General features: G+C 34.2%; 1 protein-coding gene across 7 annotated transcripts; it reads left to right on the plus strand.

Annotated features, from left to right (window-relative positions):
- The first annotated feature begins 3,596 nt into the window (after positions 1 to 3,596).
- Positions 3,597 to 26,195, plus strand: LOC126741009 (serine/arginine repetitive matrix protein 1). 7 transcript variants are annotated; one of them, XM_050447255.1, is made up of 11 exons: positions 3,598 to 3,764; positions 3,819 to 4,374; positions 4,578 to 4,678; positions 4,748 to 4,880; positions 12,544 to 12,876; positions 18,300 to 18,398; positions 18,461 to 18,770; positions 19,879 to 20,027; positions 20,088 to 20,228; positions 25,451 to 25,563; positions 25,622 to 26,195. In XM_050447255.1, the coding sequence occupies exons 3-11, from the start codon at positions 4,585 to 4,587 to the stop codon at positions 25,813 to 25,815; spliced, it is 1,566 nt and encodes a 521-aa protein (XP_050303212.1). In that variant the 5' UTR covers positions 3,598 to 3,764; positions 3,819 to 4,374; positions 4,578 to 4,584; the 3' UTR covers positions 25,816 to 26,195. The 7 variants fall into 7 exon arrangements, with proteins under 7 accessions (XP_050303214.1, XP_050303212.1, XP_050303215.1 ...); XM_050447258.1 differs by having other exon boundaries at positions 4,599 to 4,678; XM_050447257.1 differs by lacking the exon at positions 3,819 to 4,374 and having other exon boundaries at positions 3,597 to 3,789; positions 4,599 to 4,678.
- The last annotated feature ends 1,647 nt before the right edge of the window (positions 26,196 to 27,842 follow it).

The raw sequence follows: 27,842 nt of genomic DNA on the forward strand, positions 1-27,842 counted from the left end.
TTCGAACAAAATCCGGGGTCAAAATGACAATTTTTTCAAAATATGCTCCGAATTCAAAATTTCTTTATTCTGGTTAAAGACCATTCAAAAACTAATAAAAAAGCTTTATGACAAAATCTTCCACGATTGATACGAGTGCCATAATATAAAGAGAAATCTTAGGTTCCATAAGAACCTATGTATAGGGATAAGTCAACCGGGATTTTACGTCGATTTTTTAAAATTTTCAGTTTTATTTTGAAAGGTAATTGTAATAAAATATCAAAAGAATTGACAGGAGGAGAATAAGAAATAAAAGAAACCATCAACGAATTGAATCGAAGCTATAGAAGTCTAGATATTAGTAAAAATGTGAAAAAAAATAAAAGAAAACTCGTTTTTTTCCCACGGTAGCATTTTTTTTCTTAAAATTATAACCGACAAATTATAATGTAAGCCCTAAGTTGGCAATTTCCAGTAAAAAAAACCCAAGAAAAAAAAAATTTTTTTTTGCTCCAAAATCGAAAGGGGTATAGCCATGAAAAATGTCGAAAAACGGTTTTTATTTTTTTCTAAATAAACTATAACTCTGACAACTTTTTGTCTTTAATAAAAGTTCTCAGGACTATTACGAGGTATCCGAATGTTAAAACGATATGATTATAGCTATGACAGATTCGGAGAAAATTGTAAAAAACTATTATTCATAAATACCGAAATATCAAGAGCCCTGTGGAAAAACTTTACGTTTTTATTATTCTATCTTGTACTACTTCAGGATACCTTTCAAAAAGGTTATTATCGATTTGACTCTAAAATGAACAGAAAACCTATTTATTTGCATTTATCGATTTTCGAACAAAATCTGGCCCAAAATGAAATTTTTTTCAAAACATGCTCCAAATTCAAAATTTCTTTTTTTTGGCTAAAGACCATTCAAAAAGTAATGAAAAAGCTTTATGACAAAATTTTTCAAAATCTATAATAATGCTACAATATTACGAAAGAAGATATGTTCCCTTTAAAGCCTATGTATTCGAACCGATGATTTTTTAATTTTTTTTTAAAGGCAAATTTAAGAAATAATTTAACTAATTAAGATAAAACGAATAGGGTAATACAAAATATTATCTATAAATATATACATATCATCTAATAGCAGATTTCGATCAAATAGAAAATTTTGATAGTCACGTGACCCCAGAACTCAATATTTTAAAATTTTGTAAGAAATCAATAATTGCATCCTAAATAAACCCCAAATTCCAAATTTGAACCCAATCGGATCAATAGCAAAAAAGTTATGGAAGTCACGTGACTTTAAAATTCAATATGTCAAATTTCTATCAAAATTTATTACTTGCATCCTAAATTAAGCCCAAATACTAAATTTCAACCCAATCGGATCAATAGCAAAAGAATTATGAAAGTCACGTGACTTTAAAATATAATTTGTCAATTATCTGTCAAAATTTATTAATTGTGTCCTAAATAAAGTATAAATACCAAATTTGAACCCAATCGGACTCATAGCAAAAAAGTTACAATAGTCACGTGACCCGGAAGTCAAATGTCAAATATCTGTCAAAAATTAATAATTGCATCCTAAATAAAGCCCAAATACCAAATTTGAACCCAATCAGACCAATAGCAAAAAAGTTACATTAGTCACGTGACCTGGAAGTCAAATGTCAAATATCTGTGAAAAATTAATAATTGCATCCTAAATAAACCCCAAATACCAAATTTCAATCAAATCGGACAAATAGGAAGAAAGTTAAGGTAGTCACGTGACCTTAAAACATAGTCATGTCAAATATCTGTCAAAATTTATTAATCTTATCCGAAATAGGTACTAGGTACCAAATTTCAACCAAATCGCACCAATACCAAAAAAGTTATAATACTCGACTAACCTTAAAATTCAATATTTTCAAAAAAATTGTATTTATATCCCAAAAGCAATGTTTAAGAATTATTAACATATATTAATAATAAACTAAATAGTAAAAACTCACCTAATATCTAAATTTTTATTTTAAATTAAATAGATCATTACGACTGACCCGTGTATATATTCGAATAATTTTAATAAAATAATCGAGCAAATTTCATTTCGTCTCACCCCGGTATAAAACCACTGACTTGTCAAAAAAACGGCATTTTTCGAAGACGTCAAAATGTTTGCCGAATTTTCCTGGCCGCAATACACAATTTCCCCAATTGATATGCACAGATTCGGAAAGCCCATTCATTTTCTGATTCGGTGCTTTCTTTCCCTGATCGTTTCTGGTTCATTTTCATTCATAATTTTACAAAAAACCTAACCAAGTCCCGGCCACTTGTCACGAGCAAAAAATTATCACACACCATGCGTCAAAGTATTGTTGCCACCAGCCATTTCTTTAGAGTTTAGGTTGACACCTCCAATTACCTGCAAAAACGCAAAAAAATGGACTTTTTTCATAAAATCGCATTTTTCGGGTACTTGTACTATCGCTGGAACCCTGAAATTTTACTATGTGTTGTAAAACAAAATTTCGGATCCTTTAGATGTTGTTTGATCTTTTCATCATGTACAGGGACGTGGCAAATGAATTAAACGCGAAAATTCGAATTGCTCAGAACCTATTAATGTTGGAAGATTGTAATTTTACATAAATAATGGGGTTATTAAAGTATTTAATGCCTAAGAACATAAATAGTCCAGGTGCCACCACTAAAAAGTTATTAAATAAAATGTGATTTTCAGGTCGGACCTTCATGGGTAAAGTTCATTATTGCTCGCCCTGTATGGTTTCCAAAAATTTCGGTTATATGGCATATGAAAGGTAAAAGATGAAGTTATTTTTTGAAAAAAAAAATTTCTCAAAATAAGTATCGTTTGGCAGAAAATTCCAAAAAACTGAAAATGCCAGAACTCGTAAAATAAATTTTTTACAAAAAAAAGCTCCAAGTATGTTAAATCTCTTATAAAACGAAGTCTTTTCGCCGAAACACTTTTTTTATAAAAATTTTTTTTTAGCCTCTGGAGAAGTTTCAATTTTTTTTTTAGTCACTTTTGTTCGCTTATAATAACTCACCTTGTATACCGATCTGGCCCAAAAAGTATACAGTTCTTAAGCCCCCACCGACCCTTATGTCCTAAAAATTTCAAGTCGTTTCGAGGCTTTTTATTTGAGTTCTCGCGTCTGAAAGGAATTTGACCGGTTTTTTTACGAATTTTTGACTTTGAGACAGTACCGCTCCGTTTGGTGGTACCGGAAAAAAAAATCGTTTACGTATCCATCATTCTCAATGTATTGAGAGGCCCTATGCCAAATTTCATCGTTTCGCTAGCCATACAGCCAAAGATATGAATTTTTATTTCTAAAAAACACGATTTTTCGGACCCGAGGTCGCGTGCATAATATAGTCGCAGACACTCCTATATAATAAAAAAAAAATCTGATTATTTATACCAATAGTTAAGGCATACAAAATATGTGAAAATTAGTTCGAATTATTGCACCTTTAGTAAAGGGCCAAAATTTCTTCGCGTTAATACGGCAACCCGCACTTCTCTATATTTTTATCTTATGTAGTGGCAACGCTGTTTTGCACAATGACAGTGACAGTTCCTGTGTCGCTTCCTTCACGTCCTTTCCTTCCCGAACAAAAAGCTCAAGTTTATAATGCGTTGAATTTGGTGCGTTTCCCTGTTAACAAAATCCCAGTTTAAAAGTGATTATAGATAAACGTTAAATAGTGGATCCGGACCGTCAGCGACGCACATTTCCGACGCAGTAAGTGGCCCCTCTCGCCAAAAGTGTAAGTTTTTGGTGTATTGATTTTCACAGGGACATATTAACGAACCCAAACATGGTGGACTCCGTGTATATAACGGAGTCGACGTCGTCGTTGTTCTCCACCACGTAAACACGTCGAATTCGCTCCAAACCGTCGTCGATTTTTTAGCGAATTTTCCGTCGTTGATTTCCCGGTTGATTTTCGGGCTTCTCGTTTTACCGTATGGGAAGGAACGGCGACCTTGCCGTCCGTGCCCATTTTCGGATCGTCGGATCAACTTTCTCTTTTGCCCGTATGTATCGATATCGCGGCTATATCGATCGCGATGATGATGATGCGCGTGTACAGGCCCCAAATCAGGCTTCCGCTACAGCCCCATTTTATGCCCCCCTAACCATATTGCCGCGGGTTAACTGGCACCGTCGTCGGAACAGCCTTTGTTATCCGGTTTGATTTGAGATTTATGGGTTCATTTTTCGATATTACAAAATTTAAGATTTTATGCTTTGGTTTCGGTAAGCCAGAAAAAATCGATATTTTGGATATTGGGAGCACTTGGAAGCGCTTTTAACTACTACTACTACTTATATGATAAGATGGATAGAGGTATTTTATTTTGAAGATTTTTTTTTTGTTTTGAGTGCAAGTCTCTGAATGTCTCTCTCTCTCTCATTTATTTTCATCTTATTGCAGGTTCTTTGGTACTCCAATAAGATTTCATGTTAAATATGTAAAGAAACATTATTATTTTCACACATTTAGCAAACTCACAGTATATAAGTATTTTTCTTGTTTTTTGGTAACTATAGCATTAAAATGTCATCCCGTAGAAGGAGCCGGAGCAGGGAGAGAAAAGCCATCGCAACCAAGTTGCGGATGGATGCTAATGCTCCACCGACTAGGATTACAGGTTAGAATCCTGAATGTTTCATTTTGAATTTATTATATTTACCCCAAAAGTGCCATTTTTAATTATTAGACCCGAGCCTACCAGCAGGAAGGAGACGAGAGATTGACAACATAATGAAAAAGGCACGAGCACAAAACTCCCCCACTTCAAGCGCCATTTGGGAAAAGAAGTTATTAGAAGTAGAAGCGAAGGATTCCAACAGGTACATAACCTCAAAAAAAATCACTTGTCTAAATGTAGTTCGTTATATAGGTATAGCTATAAATAAATCAAAGTCAAAATATGTTTTATTATCTGAAGAATCAAAAATTATTATAGACAAAGCTTTTATAGTAATAAACTAACAAAAAATGAAATATAATAAATTATTACACAAAGTATGTTTCACAAATCGTCGCTTTGGTTGTGAACTGTCCTAACCCACATAAAGTAAATATGGAGCAAGCGCGCTTTCAAAAAAGTTTGTTTCCAAAAAACTTATATATTCTTTTCTAGAATATTAAAAAAAGGTCAAATCATAACAATTTTTTAATATTTGTAATTAGGTGTCATACTTGTTGTGTGGATATTTTTATTTTGAAATTATAAACAATATTTTAGGTTTTATGTGGTTTTATGTGTAACCCCTTTCACTACCACAGAGCTAGTTGTTCTGCCGGAATATTTTAAGATGTGAAAAGATCTAACAATAATAATGTTATAAAATAAGGATAAAACTCAGCAGTTTTTTTTAACTTTTTATTATTAATATTACTAATACAAAATGTTTAAAAATAAATTTTATTTAAACTGTCAGTTTTCGTCGTTCTCGGATTCAACTTGATCCTCATCAGTGGTTCTTAGTCCCTCATAAAATCCGTGATAAGCAGACTTTATGGAGTCAGATTCGCATAACTTACGCAAGCCCGTTAATTTTCGTTTTTCAATTGGTATACTAGTTGTATACAAATTAGGTATAACTGCATTTAGGGACGATACGCCATTTCTTAAAGATGCCTTTTTAACTTCTATGGAACGAAATTCAGAATCATCAAGACGTTTTTTAAAGAAAATTTTGTTAGGTTCTTCTTTCCTATATTGAATCCATTTTATTTTTAACCAATTCAAATTACTTTCATCTGTACATTTTTTTTTGTTTAATATTGCGGATTTGGAAAAAGATTTAAAATTTAAGAAATCTAAATAGTTCATTTCAGTAACATTGTAAAATGGTTGCTTAGTTTTTGCAGTTCGAGCTACTGTGTACCAACCCTCTGGGGTGTAAATATCGATTTTATTACCACGGTTTTCAATGGCAGAATGAACGCTGTCACATTCCATTTCAGAGTGTCCTGACTCCATAAATTTTTGGTTAATAATTTCAATCGGAAGCAAATGTACAGATCGTAAAAACATGGCAGCATTAATGCAGTTACGGTTTTGTCCCGATGCTGTGTCAGCATAGAATGTAACTTCTTTTACTTCAGGGCTAAAGCCATTTAAAAGTTTCCACAAACAGGTTGCGATCTCTGACGAACCTTTGGTGCCAACCCCCTCATGCCACATAAAATTTTCAGCTTGTGCAGTCCCCAAATTATATACGGTAAAGTTAAATGTCTTTAGTTTTTGGGTATAGTATAACTTTCCTACTTGTAATCAAGGCGTTAAAAGAATTTTCTCCATATCTACGGCAAAACACAAAAAACTCTTGTCAAGTTTTGCACGATTTTTGTCGATTTATTTTGCTTCTCTAGCCTCTGTTTTTCGGGCCAAGTGTGCATCCATACTGTCTTGCATTTTTATCTTTTCCTCATCATTTTTGTTTTTAAACTTGGCACAATAATCACATTGATCTTTTTTAGGCCGATGGAAACCAATATTGAACTCCGAGGTAAAAATATGCTTATAAAAGCTAGCTTTTTCTGGTACTACTTCAAGCTCTGCACAATAATCTTTATAATCTAAATATATTCTATTTTCAGATAATCCTGTAGGGAGATATTCCCTCTTTGTTGTGCTTCTACAGTAATGTGAAGAAATTAAGGGTAATTTTTTAATGTGAGATCTTATTATGTCTTTGGTTGCTTCAGATTTTTTTTGCGGTGGTGATTTCTTGCCCCTTTGATCTGGCTTAATGACTCCAACAGGTGCAGAACTTTTATCCAGTGCTGTAAGTACCTTTTTACTCGAAATTTGTAGAGTTTTAAGGAAAAAGTTTTGACAAACTTGATGTTGTGTATGTCTTCCAGTAAGTTTATATACTAAGGTAAACTTTCTTCGACTACCCTCTTTTTGTACAACGTATGAACGCTTCTTTGGGATACGCTGAACATGTTTAGCAATAAAGTTCCACCTTGACTCTTCGCTTTTTATATTATAAAATTCGTTAAAAATATCATGTCGCGTTTCATTGGAAAAAAGTTCATTACATTTGTAATGACATCTACATTTTACCTCTGCTACTGTTTTTGCTTTTTTAGGTCTTCCCTTCTGTGTCCGATATTCTTTTCCCTCCATTCTTAAAGTTTTTTGGACATTTCTGGTCCATTTTGATGGGTCACGTTTTCGTTTTCTTGTTAGCTTTTCCTTTTCTGCATTTTCGGTGACATCGAATGTTAATGTGGCATTGTTTCTTTCCATCAAAAGCCTTTTTCTTACATTTACTAACGGTTCTGAACTTGAAGATGCTTCGTCGTTATCGTCGTTTCGATTTTCTTGATTTTGCACTGAAAATTAAAAATATGGTGTACTTGATTACAATAATTAACAAACTACCTTCAACTGGTGGTGATACTCGACTGTTCAAAAATTCTTGATGGTAAGCCGTGACTGCACTCAGCCCCGGAAATTCAACGCTTTGTTCTCTGCCTAAAAGTAATAACATTTTAAACGTAATTTAAAAAAAAACGACTACTTTAAATGTAACGCAGATGCATGCTTAGAATTACAAACGATAAATATATTTATTTAATTTTTTAATTTAATTTAATTAAACTTAACTTAAAAATTTGTCATCTATTACCAACTGTTACTGGTGGCGATAATAATAACCCATCGGTATCGGGAATGTCTTGCCCACAATCTCCTGCAGTAACCGGCATTTTATCTAAAATGTGCATACATTTTAATAATTATCTTTTTATAAGTTACAATAAGTTAGGTATTTAATTTGTACATATTTATAATCATGTTAGATAAAGAAAGTACGTTAATTACGAATTACGTACGCCTAATTCCGCACTATTCACTCGAAAAATAATTATGTACTTACCAAAATAAACCGGCGATAGTATGGTATATTCTTTTTCTTCATTATCAGAGGATTCGTCGGACCTTTCGTCATCATTTAACTGCATTTCTAGTGCTTTTTGGACTATAAGTTTACTCCTTGAAGACATTTTTTAAAAAGCACTCTTAACAATACAAAAACACTAACTAAATAAACAAAAAAACTAAACAGTCAACGCTCTAACTCAAGAATACAAAGCGCACTAAATGCGTGCAATTATTATTCCAAAACATAAACAAATAGCGATTTCGAAAGGTAATTTAGTAGACTTTGTGTGTATATTGATTCTTTTTTAACTAACGACACCAAAAAGAGATAAAAAGATACTCAGCATTCACGAGCGGGCCGAAACAGGGACGCAAGAGCCAACACAGAAACCATATTTATACTTGTTGACAGTCTTAACTCAATTTTCAATTTTTTGTGGGTTACGACTCTTCACTACCAAAGCGACGAAATAACATTATTTAAAAATTTTAAATTTCAAAAACCATTAACACATTATCAATTCCTAATCTTTGGACATACCTGCTTATTAAAATTCCTTTAAAATCTTATAAAGGCCTCTGCACATATGCTTACAAATTATCTGAAACATATTCCTCAACATTGTAATAAGGTTTTTCAACTAATAAATTTTTTGTAATCTCACCTCTTACTGAAACTGGTACATTATAAGTCAAGGCTGAAGTGGGTATTGGAAGATTTATTTTAAGAGAACATCAAGAATTTTTAACAGGCTCCACTAATAAAGTTGAAGAGTATTTCTTATGCATCAAACACACAGTTTCCAGAATGAAAATTTCAAATTCAAATTTATTAATCATTTTGGTTATATTATAACAATTTTTAACTTAATTATATTCAATAATAATAGTTAACAGTCATTGTTTTTAACATACACCTAGATGTTGTAACATCTGTTTGTGTATGCTGAGAAATCACAAAATTTTAGTAATAATATAAAATATAACTAACCATAATCTATAACTAAACAAAAATTCTCCAATAAAATTTCCCTTCCCAAAACTATTTAAAAAAATTAAACTTATCTATATTTGAATAAATAAATTTTCTACAGACCTTACTAAAGTTTTTAATATTATTTATATTTTTTAAGCTGTTTGGTAAGATGTTATAAAATTTCGGGGACAAGTATCCTAAAAATCGTTGCCCTATAGTTTTTTTTATGTTTGGTATTTTTAGGTGTCTGTTTATATTATTTCGGGTTGTGTAGGAATGACTAACATAATTCTTGATTTTTTCTGATTTATGTGTATAAATGCATGTTGACAATATGTAAATTGAGCGTATATTAAAAATTTCTTCAGAATATAATTGTTGTGTGGGAAATCTTTTTTGTTTTTTGTATATAACTTTTAAAATAAAGTTTTGTACTACATTAAGTTGTTTTAAACAATTCTTGTATAGACCTCCCCAGACAATCACCCCATACCTTAACAAGGACTCAACCAAGGATTTATAAATTAAAATTAGTAGTTTTTCATTTAAGATATTTCTCAAAATATGAAATCGATAAATAAGTTTACGGATGTTTTGTGTTAATTTTAGAATGTGTTGGTCCCATTTTAAATGTTTATCCACAATGATACCCAGATATTTAGTAAATGAAACTTCCTTGATATCAATTAATTCAAGTTTAATTTGTTGAAAGCTGGGGCGATTAGCAGCTGTTATAGAAAATGCAATATAGTTTGTTTTTTGACTATTGAGACTTAATTTAAAAGAATCCAGCCAGTTCTTGACTGTTGCTAGACCAAGTTCTGCAGTTTTTTTTGTGTCTCCCCAAGAAATTCCGTGAAACACCGCAACCGTGTCATCTGCATATGATATCAGTGACCCGTCATGAATTTTAAGATTGGTAAGAGCGTTAATATAAGTTATAAAGAGTATAGGTCCAATAACTGTTCCTTGTGGAATTCCAATTTTTATATAAGATGGTTTACTAATCTCATTATTTATTTTTAAAGACTGTTTTCTGTCCCTCAAGTAACTTTCAAAGACCCTTGACACTGGACCTCTAATACCATAAGATCTTAAAGTATCTAGCAAAAGCTCATGCGGTACAGTGTCAAAGGCCCTTGCTAGGTCCAGAAACACTGCCAAACACTTTCTATCACCATCAAAAGCCTGATTCACTCGCTTTGTTAATTCGCAGACAGCATCGGATGCGCTGAGCCCCCCAATGAAACCAAACTGATTTTGTGTTAATATGTTATTTTTTTGTAAATAGTCAATAAGTCTATCTTTCAAACATTTCTCGAAGAGCTTGGAAAAATTATTGATCACACTTATAGGACGATAGTTACCTATTTCACATTTATCACCTGATTTATATATTGGAGTGATTATTGATACTTTAAATTGAGTAGGTACTGTTCCTGTTTTAAATATTAGGTTGATAATGTGAACCAATGGTTCAATAAGGTAAATATGAATTTTTTTTATAAATTTTGAGCTAATAGTATCTATCCCAGGCGCTGAATTGTTTTTTAACGAAAAAATATGTTTAATTATTTCATTCCTATTAGTTGGTTTTAGAAACATTGAAGATACACTGTTATGATTAATTTTGAATTGTTTTTTTGGTTTTTTTATTTGGTTTTGCATATTTACTCCTACGTTTATAAAATACTGATTACAAAAGTTTGCCATGTCTTTGTTATTTGAAAATTCTTTGTTATTATTTTTTATTTTTATTATGTCATTTCCTTTAGTAGTAATTTGATTTGTAACCTCATTTATAACCTTATACATTTTGCTCATATTATTCTTAGATTCCTCAATTTTTGTTTTGTAATAGTCATTTTTACATTTATTTATTATTTTACCCAATGAGTTTCTGTATGTTTTATATTGTTGTTTCCAAACTATAATTTTTATTCAATTTTCTTTTCATTTTGTCCCTATTTTTTATTGAACATATAATAGCAGTTATCCAAGGTTTTATTTTTTTAATTATTTTTTGTGCTAGAGTTAACATTTTTGCAGATATAAAATGTTTTGTTTACAAGATTCTCTACATCCTATGTTGCACAAGAATCTTAATGCAAATGGGAGTCAATTAGGGCAAAATAAGCACTTTTTAAGGTTACCTTTAATCGTTTGTATGGCAAAGCATCCCAATGCCGATTTTTCAAATAACTGCTTTCCATATTTGTCATCTATTACCAAACCCAGGAATTTATTGTAGTTTGCTGTCAAAAAATAGGATCTGTGTTAAATACCACAATATCAAGTTTACATTTAAAATATGAATCTTGGACATGTTAAAAGACAAACAGTTGCAATCACACCTTTTTCTTTATGTTGCCGAGATCTATGTTTACATAATGATTTGTTTGATTTATAAATGATTATTATTATTAACTAACCTCAGTTAAGTTAGTAAGGTTAGCAATAACACAGGGTATTGATATTAAAGTGAATGTTGAACCAATTACTGATTGAGTATTTACATAAGTAAAACAATACAATTAAGTTGGTGTTTTGGGACTTGGTGCTCTGATTTGTGATTAGAATCTAAGAAGCTATTTAATTGATTATTCATGAATATGTTTATTTAATTTATGGGTATATGTTACTATGATTGTAAACTATTGTTATGCTATTTATTTGAATTGAGTCTCTATTATGCCAAAGCAAAATGGTATCATCTGCAAAAGAAGTGCACTGTCCATCCTTAATTATCACCGGCAGATCATTAACATTAATAAGAAAGAGAAGTGGTCTTAAAACAGAAACTTGTGGCACTTCTGCTGATACACACAACTCTACTGATATGTCATCCCCAAAAATAACTTTCTGATTCTTGTTTGACAGGCACGACTTGAGCCACTGTAGCCATAGACTTCAAGCTTCTGCAGTAGAATATCATGTGTCACTCAGTCCAAGGCTTCGGCCAAATCATAAAATACCACTGCAGTCGCTTTTCTATCATTTAACTTAAGGTAGAGTCTCTCCAACATACAAAAGATTGCATCATTGTTATATTTTGATGGCTGAAACCCAAACTGGCAGCTATTAACTTTCAAAAATTCGACCATTTTTTTTTTGAGAGGTTTTTCTACAATCTTTGTCAGAGAAGGCAATAGTGAAATTGGCCTATAATTTGCTGGAATATCCTCACCCTGTTTAAAAATAAGGATCTCAACTGCCTGTTTCAGGCATATGATGCAGGAGATTTAGGCACAAGATGTGACAAATCTGCCTGTAAAAATGAGTCTAATACTATTGGCTCATATTGGCATTGCCGACATGGGAATATTTAAAAATATCTTAATGGAAATACCATCCTAGCCAGAAGAATTTTAATTTTTTACCTCAGTTAATTTATTTATAACTTCCAGGGGAATTACTGGGGAGAAATAGAAGGTATTAGAAACTGAGACGTTATGCAAAAATGACAAAGGATTCATTGTAGCATCTGGGATATTGCTTGCTAATTGAGTTGCTGTAGAGCAATAAAAAGAATTAACAATATTCGCACTCAATTTTCAATTAATATTGTTGGAAAATGCCTTTCCTCTTAGTTTGAGTTTACAATATATTTTATGATAGTGTATGTGTATTATAGATGGCGCCATTCCGGCTACAAATCGATGTACCTAGACGGGGGCTCGACCTCTCGTTCGCGGTCCCGGTCGCGCTCCTTCTCGTCGACGCGTCGGGGCGGCGGAGGCGGGGGAGGATCGCCCTCGCCGCCGCCCCCTCATCGGAGGGGCGCGGGCCGCTCGCCTCGCGGTCGTTCTCCCCGCTCGCCGCCCCCGAGGGCGGCGCGTTCGCCGCGCAGCCCTCCGCCCAGAGGTCGGAGCCCCAGGTCGCCGCCCCCTGCCAGAAGGGCGGCCCTATCGCCGCCTAGTGGGTACCGGGGACGTCCTCGAACGCCGCCCTCGCCTAGAAGTAAACGGTAAGTGCGTTTTAAATTTTATTCAAAGAAACTACAAGCATTTTATTTATTTATTTCTTTTCCAACGAGCAATTGCCCAATTTCCAACAATTTAAGACATTTTATGAGAGAGGAAAAACCTAACCTACACTACACATTGCACAAAAATCATAATAATATCTTATAGCGGGGTTCTTTACGTACTTGCCGTAACTCCACCCTCTAACCTTTGACGTCGCAGGTTCTCCGTCAACCCCCCCTCACTATTTCTTTGTACAGTTTATAGGAGAAAAAGTTGACAAAATGCCTCGGGCGCCACTCTAAGTAATTAAAGGAGCTTAAAGTCCCCTCTAGCCTCTCGGGTAAGCCTTTAGACAGTGGAGAAACCAGGTAGAGATTGAAAGTAGACTATCCGGTTATAATGAGATCTTATTGCTCTTAATCTTTATTATTACAAAAACAGTAACAGGTTTGATTGCTTAAAACTAAATGAACAAAAGTGTTCTTAAAATCTTAACAATCCCTCATTACCAATTTCTATGATTAAGCACAGGCAGTTATTTGGGAAAACGTACCGGAAAATTCGGCACTCTATTAATGACGCAAAATAGTATGATTTTAGGGACGGGGGTTATGATGTTTTGTACAAGCGGTTACGGATGACATTCGTGAAGCAAAGCCGGAAACTCAACACCAATCAAGCGAAGCAATGTCAATCAATCGGTCAACATTTACCCCTGCTCTGTTAAATATACGGATAGTAATTATATTATCACGAACTCGGTTATTACTTGTCTTTCACCACTTTGAGAAGACAAGTAATACTTAATAAACGCGGCTACTGCCTTCCCGGAAAACACGAAGAAAGATAGTGTCCAAGCAGTAGTTTTCATCAATAAAAATAATTAAACGGTACGGTCGCGGACAGAGCAGAAAATAAAAAGTCAACAATAAAAATTGTCAATTAAATACAAAATGAATCCGCAGTGAGTGTTTCTCTGGTTCCAAACAAGAATATAACTTTTCGCGAACGGAATTAATGAAACGTTGTTTTAATCACTCGTTTACTACCTGCCCTACAAAACACGAAGAAAGATGGGCCCAAACAACAGTTTCAAAATAAAATAAAGCAAAACGGAACGGAACGATATCAACAGCAACGGATTCGATAAAGATCTTAATACGGGAGCTTGGAAGCGGCCGGTCAACTGTCAACAGGTGGCTCTTACCTAACCCAATTTACACTGTCAACTAGAGATGGGTCAAACCCGCTATTTTTGTATAGCAGTTGCTATTGCTACTGCTCAACTGAAATAGCAGTTAAATATAGCTGCTATTTAAATAGCAGTTATTACATCAGCTTTATCTGACACGTTACGTATGTGTATGTATGTATGTAGGTATGTATATTTATTAATATACATAATTTTAATTAAGTAAAGTTGATTGTTCTTTTTAAGAATGTTTTTTGTCCCCATTGGTTACACAAGTTAATTTTTTAACTTAAATTTTATTTAAAAATTGGATTAGTCTACGATAAATACGATACTGGATTCAGGATTTTTCCAACGAATTTTAATTCGCACTTACAAACTTATTATACATACAACTGTTAAAAGAGAATATAATTCGAACTTTTTTAAAATTAAATTTTCGGTTTACACAATTATTATATTATATTCGTTTAAAACGGGCTTTAGAACTCGATAAATAAATTACGGGGACCTAACTGAAAATCTCGACGATATATTATAAAATATATATTATTATTATTATACATATATTATTATGTAATATGAACGTCCTCCTGGCTCTACGATATTAAATATTTAGATATTCCTTGTCACCCAATATCCACCTGTTCCATTCCATCATTAATTTCAAAATTTACTCCATTTCGCGTGGAATATGTACCATTTTTCTCTCATTATCTGGGCGCGATGTGCAAGGTCGAAGCACTTGTACGAAATCAACGACGGTGAAAACAAGTAAATTTTTGGTGTCGATACTAAGTCAATTGTTACAATCGTTCAAACAATTTAATTAATTTCCGGTTTAAAAACCATTGTGTGATAGTGGTGAGCCTGGACAGCAACTAAGGGGATCCCCTTTAAGAAGACCACAACTGTCTTATTCGGTAAGTGCCCATTTAAGTAGTGTGGTACATTGGTTTTTTACAATTTTCTTACTTAGCAATTACTTACAATTTTCAAATACAGTCCACAACCTTTTCAATTTTCTATTATGCGTTGACACCACTCTTTTCCTACCAATAATTGTTATAAATTGCTTTAAACAGAGAAAAACAACAATAAAACACATTTTTTTTTTCACAAAAACAACAAAAACAGACCATATAAAATAATGTGACCCGAATTCCTGTTCCGGTAAATTCCGGTCATAAAGCCTGCTCTCTCCACCTGACTTGCTAAAAATGCAAAATATCCGTAAATAGTCGAAAATCGCCGAATCGCGTCTCGCCGTTCAGTCGCAGTTGCAGATCGCGCATCGCAGTTTTGCTAATCTAACAAAAATCGGCTCGCGTGCTCATTATTATTTTGCTATTACAGCTGCTACAAAAATAGCAGCTATTTTTTGGGCTCATAGCAGTTACAATTATTTCAAACAAGATAGCAGTTATAAAATAGCAGGTTGCTATTTAGCAACCCACCTCTACTGTCAACGTCAAGACAAAATTAAACGTAAATATTGAAAATTGAACGGTATTGAAATATGGAAAAATTACTGGTAAAGTCCAGTGCAGCGATATATTAGAATGGTCACCCGTCAAAACACCAGCATTCCACCTGCCAAACAACGTCATCCACCTTCTATTTACATTGTTTGACAAGTAAAATGCTGGTGTTTTGACGGGTGACCATTCTAATATATCGTTGCACTGGACTTTACTTCGTTCGAAAGTTATGGTACGACCTTACTGCGACGAATGTGTCACCTTGGTGGACCTGGAACCTTTTTATACCTATCGCAGCAATTTGGATGCCGACGACTCACAATCATCCTCGGAATCAATCGTGGGATAAAAATGCAATTGGGAAAACTTAATGAAAATAGAGTTTTTCCTCACGAAAACGTTACGGATTTATAGGTTATGACCTTATATGGGAAACAAACTTAGTTTCAGCTCAAAACCGGGTATTTCTAGGTGGAAACAGCGGGACAAAAGTGGGTCGCATGTGTACAAGAAAACCGGCTTTTCAGGAAAACATATTATATTTTGCCAAACAAGGCATGACCCTTCATTTAACAGGGCTTCCCAAGGTAGGTAAACCTGAAAACTTGCATAATAGAACATGTAAACAATGCAACAGCATGAAAGGAAAATTCATGAAAATAACTGGAAAACTGGAAGGATAGTGATGAAAAACCACTCAGTTTTAGGCATTTGAGGTTTTTTACTGTCCTAAGAACACCAGGGCTGAAAACAGTGAAGGCCAGGGACTACAACATAGTCAACAGAGAACTAGGTATAACCTATAAGAAATCGAACCTTTCCATGGTACTATCTGGCTAGAAACCTCTTTAAGTTGGTTTCTTTATGTATGTTTACGATTATAAACCCCTCATGACTCACAGGTAAAGCTTAAAATGTATCTTGTTGTTATGTAAATTATAAAATTAGATGTTAAATATTAACGGAGCAAAGTTATCTAAAATTTCTTATAAAATACTGCCTGGGCTAACCCTTATTGCTATAAAATAAAGACAAAATCTTATAACTTCGTTACAACCTGATAAAAGGGTACAATTTGACTTAAACTTTTTCACATCACAGAACATTGGGTTTCAATACTCTTAAAAATTCTATTTTATTAGTAAAACAATCCAACTGATCCGAGTACTGGTTAGCAAGTTTGCTTGCCCTGGTAACAAAGGAATTGTTTCCATAATTGGTTCAGTGGGATGGAATATGGAATGAGAGTGTCTTACGGGTCAGCCTACAAGGAACATGTAGGACAATTTTACCAAGTATATCTGGGCAGCAAGATCCAGAATGGAGAATGTCATAGAAGACTGACTGGTTTGGAGAGTATGGATATTAAGTTGAGACTCAAACTTGTGGTAGATAATAAGAAGTAGAACATTCCTTTTGAACGCAATGTATCTTAAAAATTTATCCTGAACCTGTTCAATCATCTGAATGTGATTGTTATAATGAGGTGACCAAATACATGAACCAAACTCTAAGTGAGCACGAACTAGTGCACAGTAAAGAATCTTAATAGAAGTAATATCCCTGGTGCACCTTTTAATAAAAGCCAGCATTTGCATAGCTTTAAATGCAGTTGTTGTGACATGAAGAGAACAATTTAACTGGGAGTCCAAAGTTATACCAAGGTCTTTTACACTAGATAACACTCCCAGAGGAGTGCCATTAATAGTATAAATATGACTAAGCTGGCCTCTACCTCGAAAGAAAAGTATGCAATGACATTTACTGGTAGACAAGACCATATTATTAGTGGTGGACCAACCAGCTAGCCTATTTCAGTCAAGCTGAAGTTTCAGGCAATCATCCAAATTTGAGACTCTACGGTAAACCTTAAGGTAATCCGCAAATTTCGGATAGTAGCTATTCATGAAACAACTTCCAATATCATTGATGAAGATGTTAAAAAGCGACGGCCCCAGGTGGGATCCTTGGGATGGAGTCTGTACTTCATTTGATTCAAAATTGCACAGTTTAGATTTTCAGCCACATATTTTTTATTTATTTATTTACAGGATGTCCCCATTCTAACAAAATCACAAAATAAATTATAAATATTCTTTAAATACATCTATCTAAATGTATAGTAATATGTAGCAGTCCAACATATACAAATAAGATAAAACTTCCAGAAAAATGTAATCACAAACTAACCTTGGCCAAAAAAAAATGAATACAACAATATATAGTTTTCCCCAGTTGAGTAAAAAAAAATATATAAAGCAACTAAAAACATACCATTAAAATAATCTAAATAAGAGAAGTAAAAGCAATCAAATTTATTTGATACTTAACACATAGTACCCAACAAGTAAACTCACTCAGACACCTTTTAAGTTTTGAAGGCTTTAAATCCACTAAGTCAAAAGTCTGATTAAATCTATTTCTCAACATGGGGAGTCGATTAATTGGAGAAAATTTACCATAGTTTGTATGGTGACATTCAACCAGAAAAAGGGACGTCTCTCTATAAGGACTCTGGTATTGCACCTAAAGTTTATCCGCGATAACAATAGCATTATTAATTAACTCGTGAAGAAATATCATATCACACCTAGTTCGATGTCCTCAAGAAAAGTCATATTTAGCCTTGACTTAAGTTCCAATAAAGACTCATCTCGTACATTTAATCCTGAGAAGTTCTGGACCTTATCAACACTATATACATATAGGTGACCTTATACGAGAAATAATAAACTAAATTTTTCTTCAGATGTGGGAGACGTTCGGCCTCGGCGAGCAGCATGAGCAGCTGCTCGGACGATTCTTGCAGCGTATGCTCCCCAAAACACCGACCGGGCGGTCGCTCCAGGTCAGTTTTCTACGCTTTTCGTCTTCGGAAATTCCCTAATAAATGTGGAAAAACTTTTCTAGGTCTCGCAGTTACTCACCACCGCCGCGCCCGTCCGGTTCGAATAGCGGAGGACGTGGCAAACAGGGCGGTGCGCCCCCGAAACCGTCGTCGTCCAGGCCACGCCCGCCCAGTCCAGCGTCGCCGCCGCCGCCTCGACGCATGCCCCGTCCCATGACGCCGCCGGTGGCCAAGAGGATGCCGATGCCGCGCCCGGGGGGCGGTGGGGCGTCCGACGACCGCCCGACCGATCCGAGGACGAGGCCGCCGCCCCCGAGGCCCCAGGTGCCGGTCAAGAAGCAGACGGAGAAGGGCGGACAAGCGACGAAACCGGTGAGCGTTAGGTTATATTATTGTAAATCCCTGTAGTTCGAATTTTCTTGAATTTGTATACTTGCTTGCTTTGACTGTCAGTATTCTCCTAAAACTATTGGACTCTTTCGGCAGAAACAATGAAGATAATTCTAAATATTTCGAAGCTGTTCCATCGGGGTTTAAAAAGGACGCGCTTCGTGACAATTCATTCAGTTTTTAATTGTTTAGTCAGTTTTTACCTTGGAAACAATTAAACGACAGTCAAGGCGAGTTAGGTTAGTGTTTTTGACGTTGACAATAAAAGTGTGCTTCCGAATTTCGTTACAATATATTCAAAATATTCTTAATCTACATACATATATGTATAAGTAAAATCGGTATTATTGGGACGAATTCATAATGAGTTACTTATTTTATTACGTCACTTTTATAGTAAAAATTAATTTAGAAAATAGTATCTTACACGCTCATTTATTGAAAAGAAAAAGGGTTTGTTCAGTTTTACGTATACGTCATTCAATAGAGCAGTTAGAAAACAGGCAAAATGGAATGGATTTATTGGTTTTTGCGTGTGAGAGCTCCTCAATTATTAAAAAAGAAATAAATACTAAATCAAATGCACCAAAAACAAAATACGCATTAGACACAACAAAACATATAAAAACAAATCATTCATCAACGAATCAAGAGAATACATATGTAAGATTTAATTTATTTTCATTCAGAAAAACACACTATTTGCAATAAACTGGTATATTAATTAACAAATTTAACAAAATATGTTGGCGTCAAACTGATCGCGGTCCGACTGGCTATACATTTTTATAAAACAACCGAATCTGCAGCGTCGGCATACCGACATACCAGGAAATCGTAGATAAGAACCGTGTTGTGCTAACATATATACCAGACCTCTGGATCTGTTTTTTTGCCTGATCAATTCTGCTGCTATAGTAGTTATATTTGACCCTTTTTTAACACCCTACGATAGATCACAGTGTTAAAATATGTATACTGTAGGATTTCCTTAAAGCCTTTGAGAGAACCGTTAAACTTGCCATTAAACTTATTTAATGAAAAAAAAAGTCATTCAAAGTGTTTTTTTTTTTTTTTTTTTTAATTTTAGCCGATGTTAGCGAGGATTAAAAAAGAGGGCGCGCCCCGGAAAAAGACGCGCCCCGGCTCACCCGGAAACGAGTCCTCCGGATCGGAGGACAGCGGAGTCTCGTCCGCCGTTCCCATAGTAGCCACCACCGCCATGACCTTATCCGAAAGGTAGTTTCTTCATTCGAGGGAAAATTTATGTTGTTTTAACTGTTGTCATTTGACGTGCAGGTTTGGGAAAATCGCTCAATGGTCGGCCGATAGGGAGCGCAGGGACATCGAGAACATGCGCATCACGAAAACCGGTAGCAACATGAAAGTGATGGTGGAGGAGGACGAGTTTCTTTATGGCACCCCGCCCAGAAGATACAGGTGAAGAGACTTTAGGGGATTATACAGGGAAAATCTGAATATTTCCTTGATTATTTGGATTTTAGACAAAATAGTAGACCTTATAAGGAATCTTGTTCAATCTTGTTGTTGGATTTCATTGTAAAATCAATGAAATCCTTACAGGAGTTTTCGTGTTATGAGGTTTTTGTAAGGCCTCTAACAATATCATGATTTTTTTTTCATACCGTTGAAAAACTCCTCAATAACTTCAAAACAATTGAACTTATAAGGAAACTTGTAAGGACCTTTTTGATGAAGAAACTCATTGGCTTTTAGACGAAACAAAAATCAATAAAATCCTTACATGAGTTTTCAAGATTTTTGGAAAGCCTCTAATAATATCATGATTTATTCATTTTATGGAAAAACTACTCAATAACTTTAAAACGATTGAATTTAAAAGGAAATTTGTAAGGACACTATTGGTTAAGAAAGTCAATGGATTTCACATGAAACAAAAATCAATAAAATCCTTATACGAGTTTTCAAGATATTGGGACCTTTGCAAAGCCTCCGACAATATTATGATTTTTTCATTCCATTGAAAAACTACTCAATAACGTTAAAATAATTGACTTTACAAGGAAATTTGTAAGGACATTTTTAGTTAAGGAACTCATTGGCTTTCAAATGAAATCAAAACTAATAAAATCTTTACATGAGTTTTCAATATATCGACAGTTATGTGGTGATACCACGTAAATACATTACGTCATACTTTACAGGAGGAGCAAAACACTGTTTTTAAAATTGGTATTGAAAGATATTTTAGAACTTTAGGTGTTTCAGTTTTTATTAGATCATTAAATAGATGTTTCCTGAATTTTGAGCTAAATTTAAGAATTCTTATTTTTTTACAGTAGATACCGGAAATCACTTTTACCTGAACATATCAAATTGATAGTTACTTGATGTCACATAGCTAGAAACAAGTTGAGGGAAAAAATATTGCACACAGAAAAAATTATATAACTATTTTCTGGATATTATATATATATTCAAAAAATTAAAACGAGTACAAAATAGTTGCTATTTTTACTTTTCAACATGAGGTAAGTTGTCATAAAAACTATGGCAGTCTTTTGGTATCACAGCCTTTAGTTATTGAAGATGATCCCATTTTTGTTTTTTTATTTTTATAGGCTGGTTAAGCTCAATTAAGGGAACAACAACAAATCATGTGCAGGTTTGCTATGGTTTCTTCTTTCTGGAATTCTTCTTTAAAATCTAGTTTGTCTCGAATGTTACCATCTGACGTGTATTTTATTACTTTTATGTCATTTACCGTTGGATCATTGACTTTTTTGCCTGGTCTTATGGATGAATATTTCTGGTTTACAGAGTAATCCTTTACAAAATCATAGGTGATGTTTTTAATAATGTAGGGATTTTTTCGTCTCGCCTCTTGTGTTATTCTAATGTAGTCGCTAGGAAAAAAAATTGATTTATTCTTGATAGTTCGTTCAATTAGTGCATGTACAGAATCAGCTTCCACTTGGGTATGCCCCTTTTCTAGATATTTTTGTTGATGCTTAAGCTTAATAGAGCATTCGACAATACTGAATTCTTGTTCTGATAACAACATCCGTCACTCCATATTATGACAGGTTTTGATACGTCTTGCAAATTTAAAATATAGTCAACTAAACAGGAAGCGAATGTATTAGCAGTTAGGTCTGCTTCCGTTTCAGTGAACCAGTAGCATAAATAATGGTGTGTGTTTACATCAAAAATAGTAAAATTGTGACACACAAGCTTTGTCTTATAATATAATGCAGAGGCATTTAAATAAGGACAGACTTTTACAGCTTAAACATCTTGGCTTAATACAATAGGTTGACTTTGTTCTCCTAATAGTTTGTCATTGTTCTTTTCTTCTCTGGCTGAATTCTTCTTATCTATGTGACACTGATAAATTTTCTCGTCGATATTTTTAGTTTCAAAGCTACAGCAGGTATCACATTTATCCTTCTTGGGTTGTTGGAATGAAATGTTTTTCTCTTTAACAATGGAGTCAAATGTATACCTACAAAGTGGTTTTATGCTGTATGCTGGGATTTTTTTCTCTACAAACCCTTGAGTATTCCCTATAAACTGATGCCATTGAATCTCCATAAATTAGTTCGACATCCAATTTATTAGTCGATTTCCTGCAATAGTGGGAAGGAAGCTTCGGCAATGAATCCAAGAAATCTATGAGACATTGCTTTGAGAGATCATTATTTTTTGTTGTTGGTTCTTTTCTTTTCATTTCACGCCTAGATGTATTTATAGCATCTTGTGATGGACGGTCTCCATTCTTTTAAGCCAAAGGTTGATAAAAATAACTTTTTACATACTGATAAAACTTGTCCATCTGGAGATTTTATACTGTATTTTAAGCTACTTGATCGTCTTGATGTTTCTCCTTTTGTCGATCTTGCAATATGAGATTTGGTTACTAGAGTTGAAATGTACACCTTTTTTTGGTCCCAGGTCATATTTGACCAAAATTCTCGAAATAGCTTCTGTCGGACTTCTTCAGTAATCGCATTGCATTTCCTAGTTTTTGATTTTAAACAAAGTTTTGATTCACACCTTGGTCCGATTTTTCTTTCTTGTCTTTCAGTTCCCCGTTTAGCTGCTTTATTTTTTGGTCTACTCCATCCTGTGTAAGTAAGCCTTTCCATGTTGTCTTAACTTTTTATTTTTGTTATCATTCCACTCTTCTTTTACTGATAAGCGCTTTCTTTTATTGCATTTTTCATCATCTTCTGAGTCATTCTGTTCTGAGTCAGAAATAGGAACATATTCTTCATCTTTACCGTTGACACTATTAGATTCTTCAGAATAATGTGCCTCAACATTTTCAAACTGATTATTTTCAAACTGATTGAGCCTTGGAATATATTCTGTGCATACCTCACCCAAAAGTGAACTATCGTTTAACAATAGAGATGCGTTATTAATTGTTCTTCCCTCAAATTGAATTACATCACGAGTTTCTTCTATATCAGAAAATACGTCAGTTTCAGTTTGAGATAGTACAACTATTCTGCTGTTACAGGGCTCTTCGGTGTCAATTCTGTTATTTATGTTCTCCCCCCAGTTCATCCAACCATTCACATTCGTCGAAATTAATGGACTGATTAGATGATCTTTCTAGTGACTCTACATTAGTGGGGATGGTTATTTGATCATTAATGGTTTTTAAATTTTCTAATATTTTTTGGGTTCTTGACGAATAAATATTTTGTCTAGAAGCCATATCTGCCAGCTTTTATCTGTAAAAAAAAGAAAACTTTTTTCATGCTGCCTGCATAATATTAAGAAAGCATTAGTCACCGAGGCAAAATAAACTTTTTATCTACTTTCATTTAGTAATATGAATTTTACAGTTCTTTAAATTGTTTTGTAAGGGCACCTATTACAGAACTAGTGCTGTAATAGATGCCCTTACAGCACGCATTACCCTTACGCATGAACACAATATTTGCACACAATTATGTTGCTGGTTTGCATCGCCGACCAAAAAAGTTTTTGTGTGTGTTTTTTGTGGCAGTTTATAAATAAAGAACGTATAAAAACAAACGTAAAAGCACACACTATTTTAGCTACAAGTTGTATTGAACACTATTTAAAAACAAAACAAAAAACGACCCAGGCAATCTAAAAACGCGTATCTACAGTGTTTACTGCGTAATTTGTTCGAAGTGATACCACGTATCTGCACTTAATCAGAATAATCTACATTAGTCAAACTTAATCAAAATAAAAACAATAAATAACAATGCGAACGACTAAAAAACTACTTGCTATGTATTTTAAAACAAAAAAAAGTAATTATTTTGTTCAAGATATTTCTAGAATCGTCTGCTTACTGCTCGACCACCACACAATACAAAACAAAGCACTGGAATGCGGCACATACGAGTCCTCACAAGTTTAATATTTGATGCGCAGTTACTGGTTGTCACTGCACGTACACTTTCTCAAACCACACTGATTATGTCGATATGTGATATCTCCTATCACCAGAAACACAGATATTTTTTTCTAAAAATGTTGATGGGTATATCTCATTTTGTTAAAAAAATGTAGATACGAGGTATCACCACATAACCGGCGATATAGGGATTTTTGAAGAGCCTTTGACAATATCATGATTTTTTTATTTAATTAAAAAACTACTCAATAACTCTAAAACAGTTGAACTTATTAGGAAACTTATAGGGACTTTTTTGGTTAAGAAACTCATTGGCTTTCACACGAAACAAAAATCAATAAAATCCTTAAACGAGTTTTCAAGATATTGGGATTTTTGCAAAGCCTGTGACAACATCATGATTTTTTCATCCCGTTGAAAAACTGCTCAATAACTCCAAAACAGCTGACCTTACAGGAAAACTTTTAAAATCCTTATTCGTTAAGAAATTCATTAGCTTTCACCTGAAACAAATGTCAATAAAATCCTTGTACAAGTTTTCAAGATACCGAGATTTTTGTAAAGCCTGTGACAATATCATGATTTTTTCATTCCATTGAAAAACTACTCAATAACTCCAAAACAGTTAAACTTATTAGGAAACTTATAGGGACTTTTTTGGTTAAGAAACTCATTAGCTTTCACACGAAACAAAAATCAAAAAAATTCTTAAACGAGTTTTCAAGATATTGGGATCTTTGCAAAGCCTGTGACAACATCATGATTTTTTCATTCCATTGAAAAACTGCTCAATAATTTCAAAACAGCTGACCTTACAGGAAAACTTTTAAAATCCTTATTCGTTAAGAAATTCATTAGCTTTCACCTGAAACAAATGTCAATAAAATCCTTGTACAAGTTTTCAAGATACCGAGATTTTTGTAAAGCCTCTGACAATATCATGATTTTTTTATTCCATTGAAAAACTACTCAATAACTCCAAAACAGTTGAACTTATTAGGAAACTTATAGGGACTTTTTTGGTTAAGAAACTCATTGGCTTTCACACGAAACAAAAATCAATAAAATCCTTAAACGAGTTTTCAAGATATTGGGATCTTTGCAAAGCCTGTGACAACATCATGATTTTTTCATTCCATTGAAAAACTACTCAATAACTCCAAAACAGTTAAACTTATTAGGAAACTTATAGGGACTTTTTTGGTTAAGAAACTCATCAGCTTTCCCATGAAACTAAACTCAATAAAATCCTCACAATATTTATTTTTTAAAACAGCATTTCGCCGGTACCGCAAGGTCACTATCCGGACGAACTGTTATCAGCGGGACAATCGCGACTCGCCGCCTGGGACGACGTCAGAGTGCGCTACCAGTACTATAAAGATCTCGGTTAGTACCACCCTATATCCTGATATATACAGTGTGCTCATAAAAAATTGAATTCAAGGTTATCTACGTGACCTGTCATTGGACGATTACGTGAAATGGGAGGAGTGGTGGTACAAGTATCAGGATTGGTTGGCGAACGAGAGACATTACGAGCATTGGCTGGCGACCCATAGTGGTGGGGGCGGAGGCGGCGGCGGGGGCGGCAGAAGAAGAAAAAAGAGAATCCCCGCCAGTCAGAGATTGGGCAACTGAACGCCGTTGCCAAGTTTCGTTTGGCATCGGTGCAATGTTTCTTTTATTTTTATGATGATGCATGCATGCAGCTATGACTCGGTTATAAAACAAAACGGAACAAGAGAGAGGAGTCTCGTAATGTTGTATATGATTAATTAATTAATATTATTATGGTAGGATTTATATATAGTGAGGTTTTAAATTTTCTGACGATTATTATTTATTATTTATACACTATAGTGTAACGGTTATTTTATTTTGTGTTCGGGCTCGCGGCCAATAGGAACTTAGGACGTTGATATACAATTTACTTATATATACTTTATTTGTATAATTGATATTAAGTGTAAGGATCGTTTGCAAATATTATTTGAATAAAATGTTTCTTTATTCATTTATTTTGGCTTTTCTTTCCGTTCAAACTCTTCCAACGTTTTGAGTTATAATGTCGCGTGGGGACTTGTATCGCCCTCTCACTCACTCCGAGAGTGGAGGGGAAGCTGTCAATTGTCTGGATGTATTCGATCCATTATGGCGGATGCAAACCTGAGTCAAGGCAGAGACTGGTTGTAAAAGTCGTTGACTTCCACGTGTCTAAGCTATATAGCCGTTTTCTTGTACGATTGGTACAATAAAGTATTGTTACCCGTTAACGAGTTTATTATTTTGGTGTTTAAGAGTATAGGATCTCTCGTCTGGTGACTACCGTCGAAAGAATTGTGTGACATCTAGCGGTCGTCTATCGAAGCTAACGCCACGTTTGTTTTATAGAAAACTTCTCTAGAAGAGTCAATTCGTTGTCAAAGTTCATTCGTTAGCCGTTAGATGGCGTCACCCGTTCATTTACCGAATTTTAACCCCCCAGTGACGTACTTTAATAATTAAAAGCCTAATTAAAAACCAATCACATGTTTAACACTTTTTTATTATGTTATGTTATGTTTTTTAAAAATTTCGCGAGACTTACAGGCCTTTCACAAAAAGTGAAATATAACCATGACATTAGAACTTCGAGCAATATTTGACTTTCCACTGGACTTGTGTTTAGTGGAGAGGGGGGGGAATATTATAGGAGGTCCCACAGGCAGCATCCCGCACCGCCAACGGTAAAAAGTTGGGTTATGTTCCTTGGAAGCGTTGTTATTTACCGAGAAATAAATTGAAAATTAAACGTCTTGTTTTACATAATAAAATAAATATTTTAAACAACAATTTTTTGGTGGGAAGATCACACGAGTCTAATGGAATGTCGGATCATGTGAAGGAATGTTAGAAACGTCAAATTTGACATGTATAAAGGGTAAAACAAGTATATCTAGAAGCTTTAGCTGTATTGCAGCAGATTTGATTTTCCACTAGACTTCTACAGCGGAAAAGCTTAAAAGTACGCAGTTATCAAAAATTGAAAAAATTAATCAATGAACCAAGTTATAATTTGACTTTACCTTTAGCACCCTTAAGTGTACTAGATTTAACGTTCCTCTAAACTGAGAGACAGCATCTAGGACCAGTGCATGTAAAAAAAGACCTGACAGATACAAGCAGTAATCACTAGCACTTATAGACAGCATCTCGTGCGGTGAAATTAGACCAGTTTCAAACTTTAATGCTAGGGAGAACTTACAGACAGCATCCAGTGTCGCACCATCGCGGATTTGATTTTCACTAGAATTACTAGAGTACAGATTTCAACAAGTCTAGTTGAAAATCAAATCTATTGGATTTGATTAGCTATAAAATTAAAAGTTTAGAATATCGGCCAATTATTATTCCTCTGTCAAGTTCGACGATTCTTAAAATTTTTTTGATTTCCCACTAGACTTGTGATTGTTCAGGAAAAAAAAATTCTCTGGAATTCGTAAAGTGCGGTACTGGATGCTGCGTGTAAACCGTTTTTAATATTTACACAACAACCACTTTCAAATTTAAATATTAAAAACGATTTACCCGCAGCATCTAGTACCGCACTTAGAATCAAACTTGACAGATGAACAATAATTATCCGAATCTTTTAATCTTATAGCTAACCTAATCTAATCGATTTG

Source organism: Anthonomus grandis, chromosome 10, assembly GCF_022605725.1.
Source record: "Anthonomus grandis grandis chromosome 10, icAntGran1.3, whole genome shotgun sequence".
Taxonomy (NCBI): domain Eukaryota; kingdom Metazoa; phylum Arthropoda; class Insecta; order Coleoptera; family Curculionidae; genus Anthonomus; species Anthonomus grandis.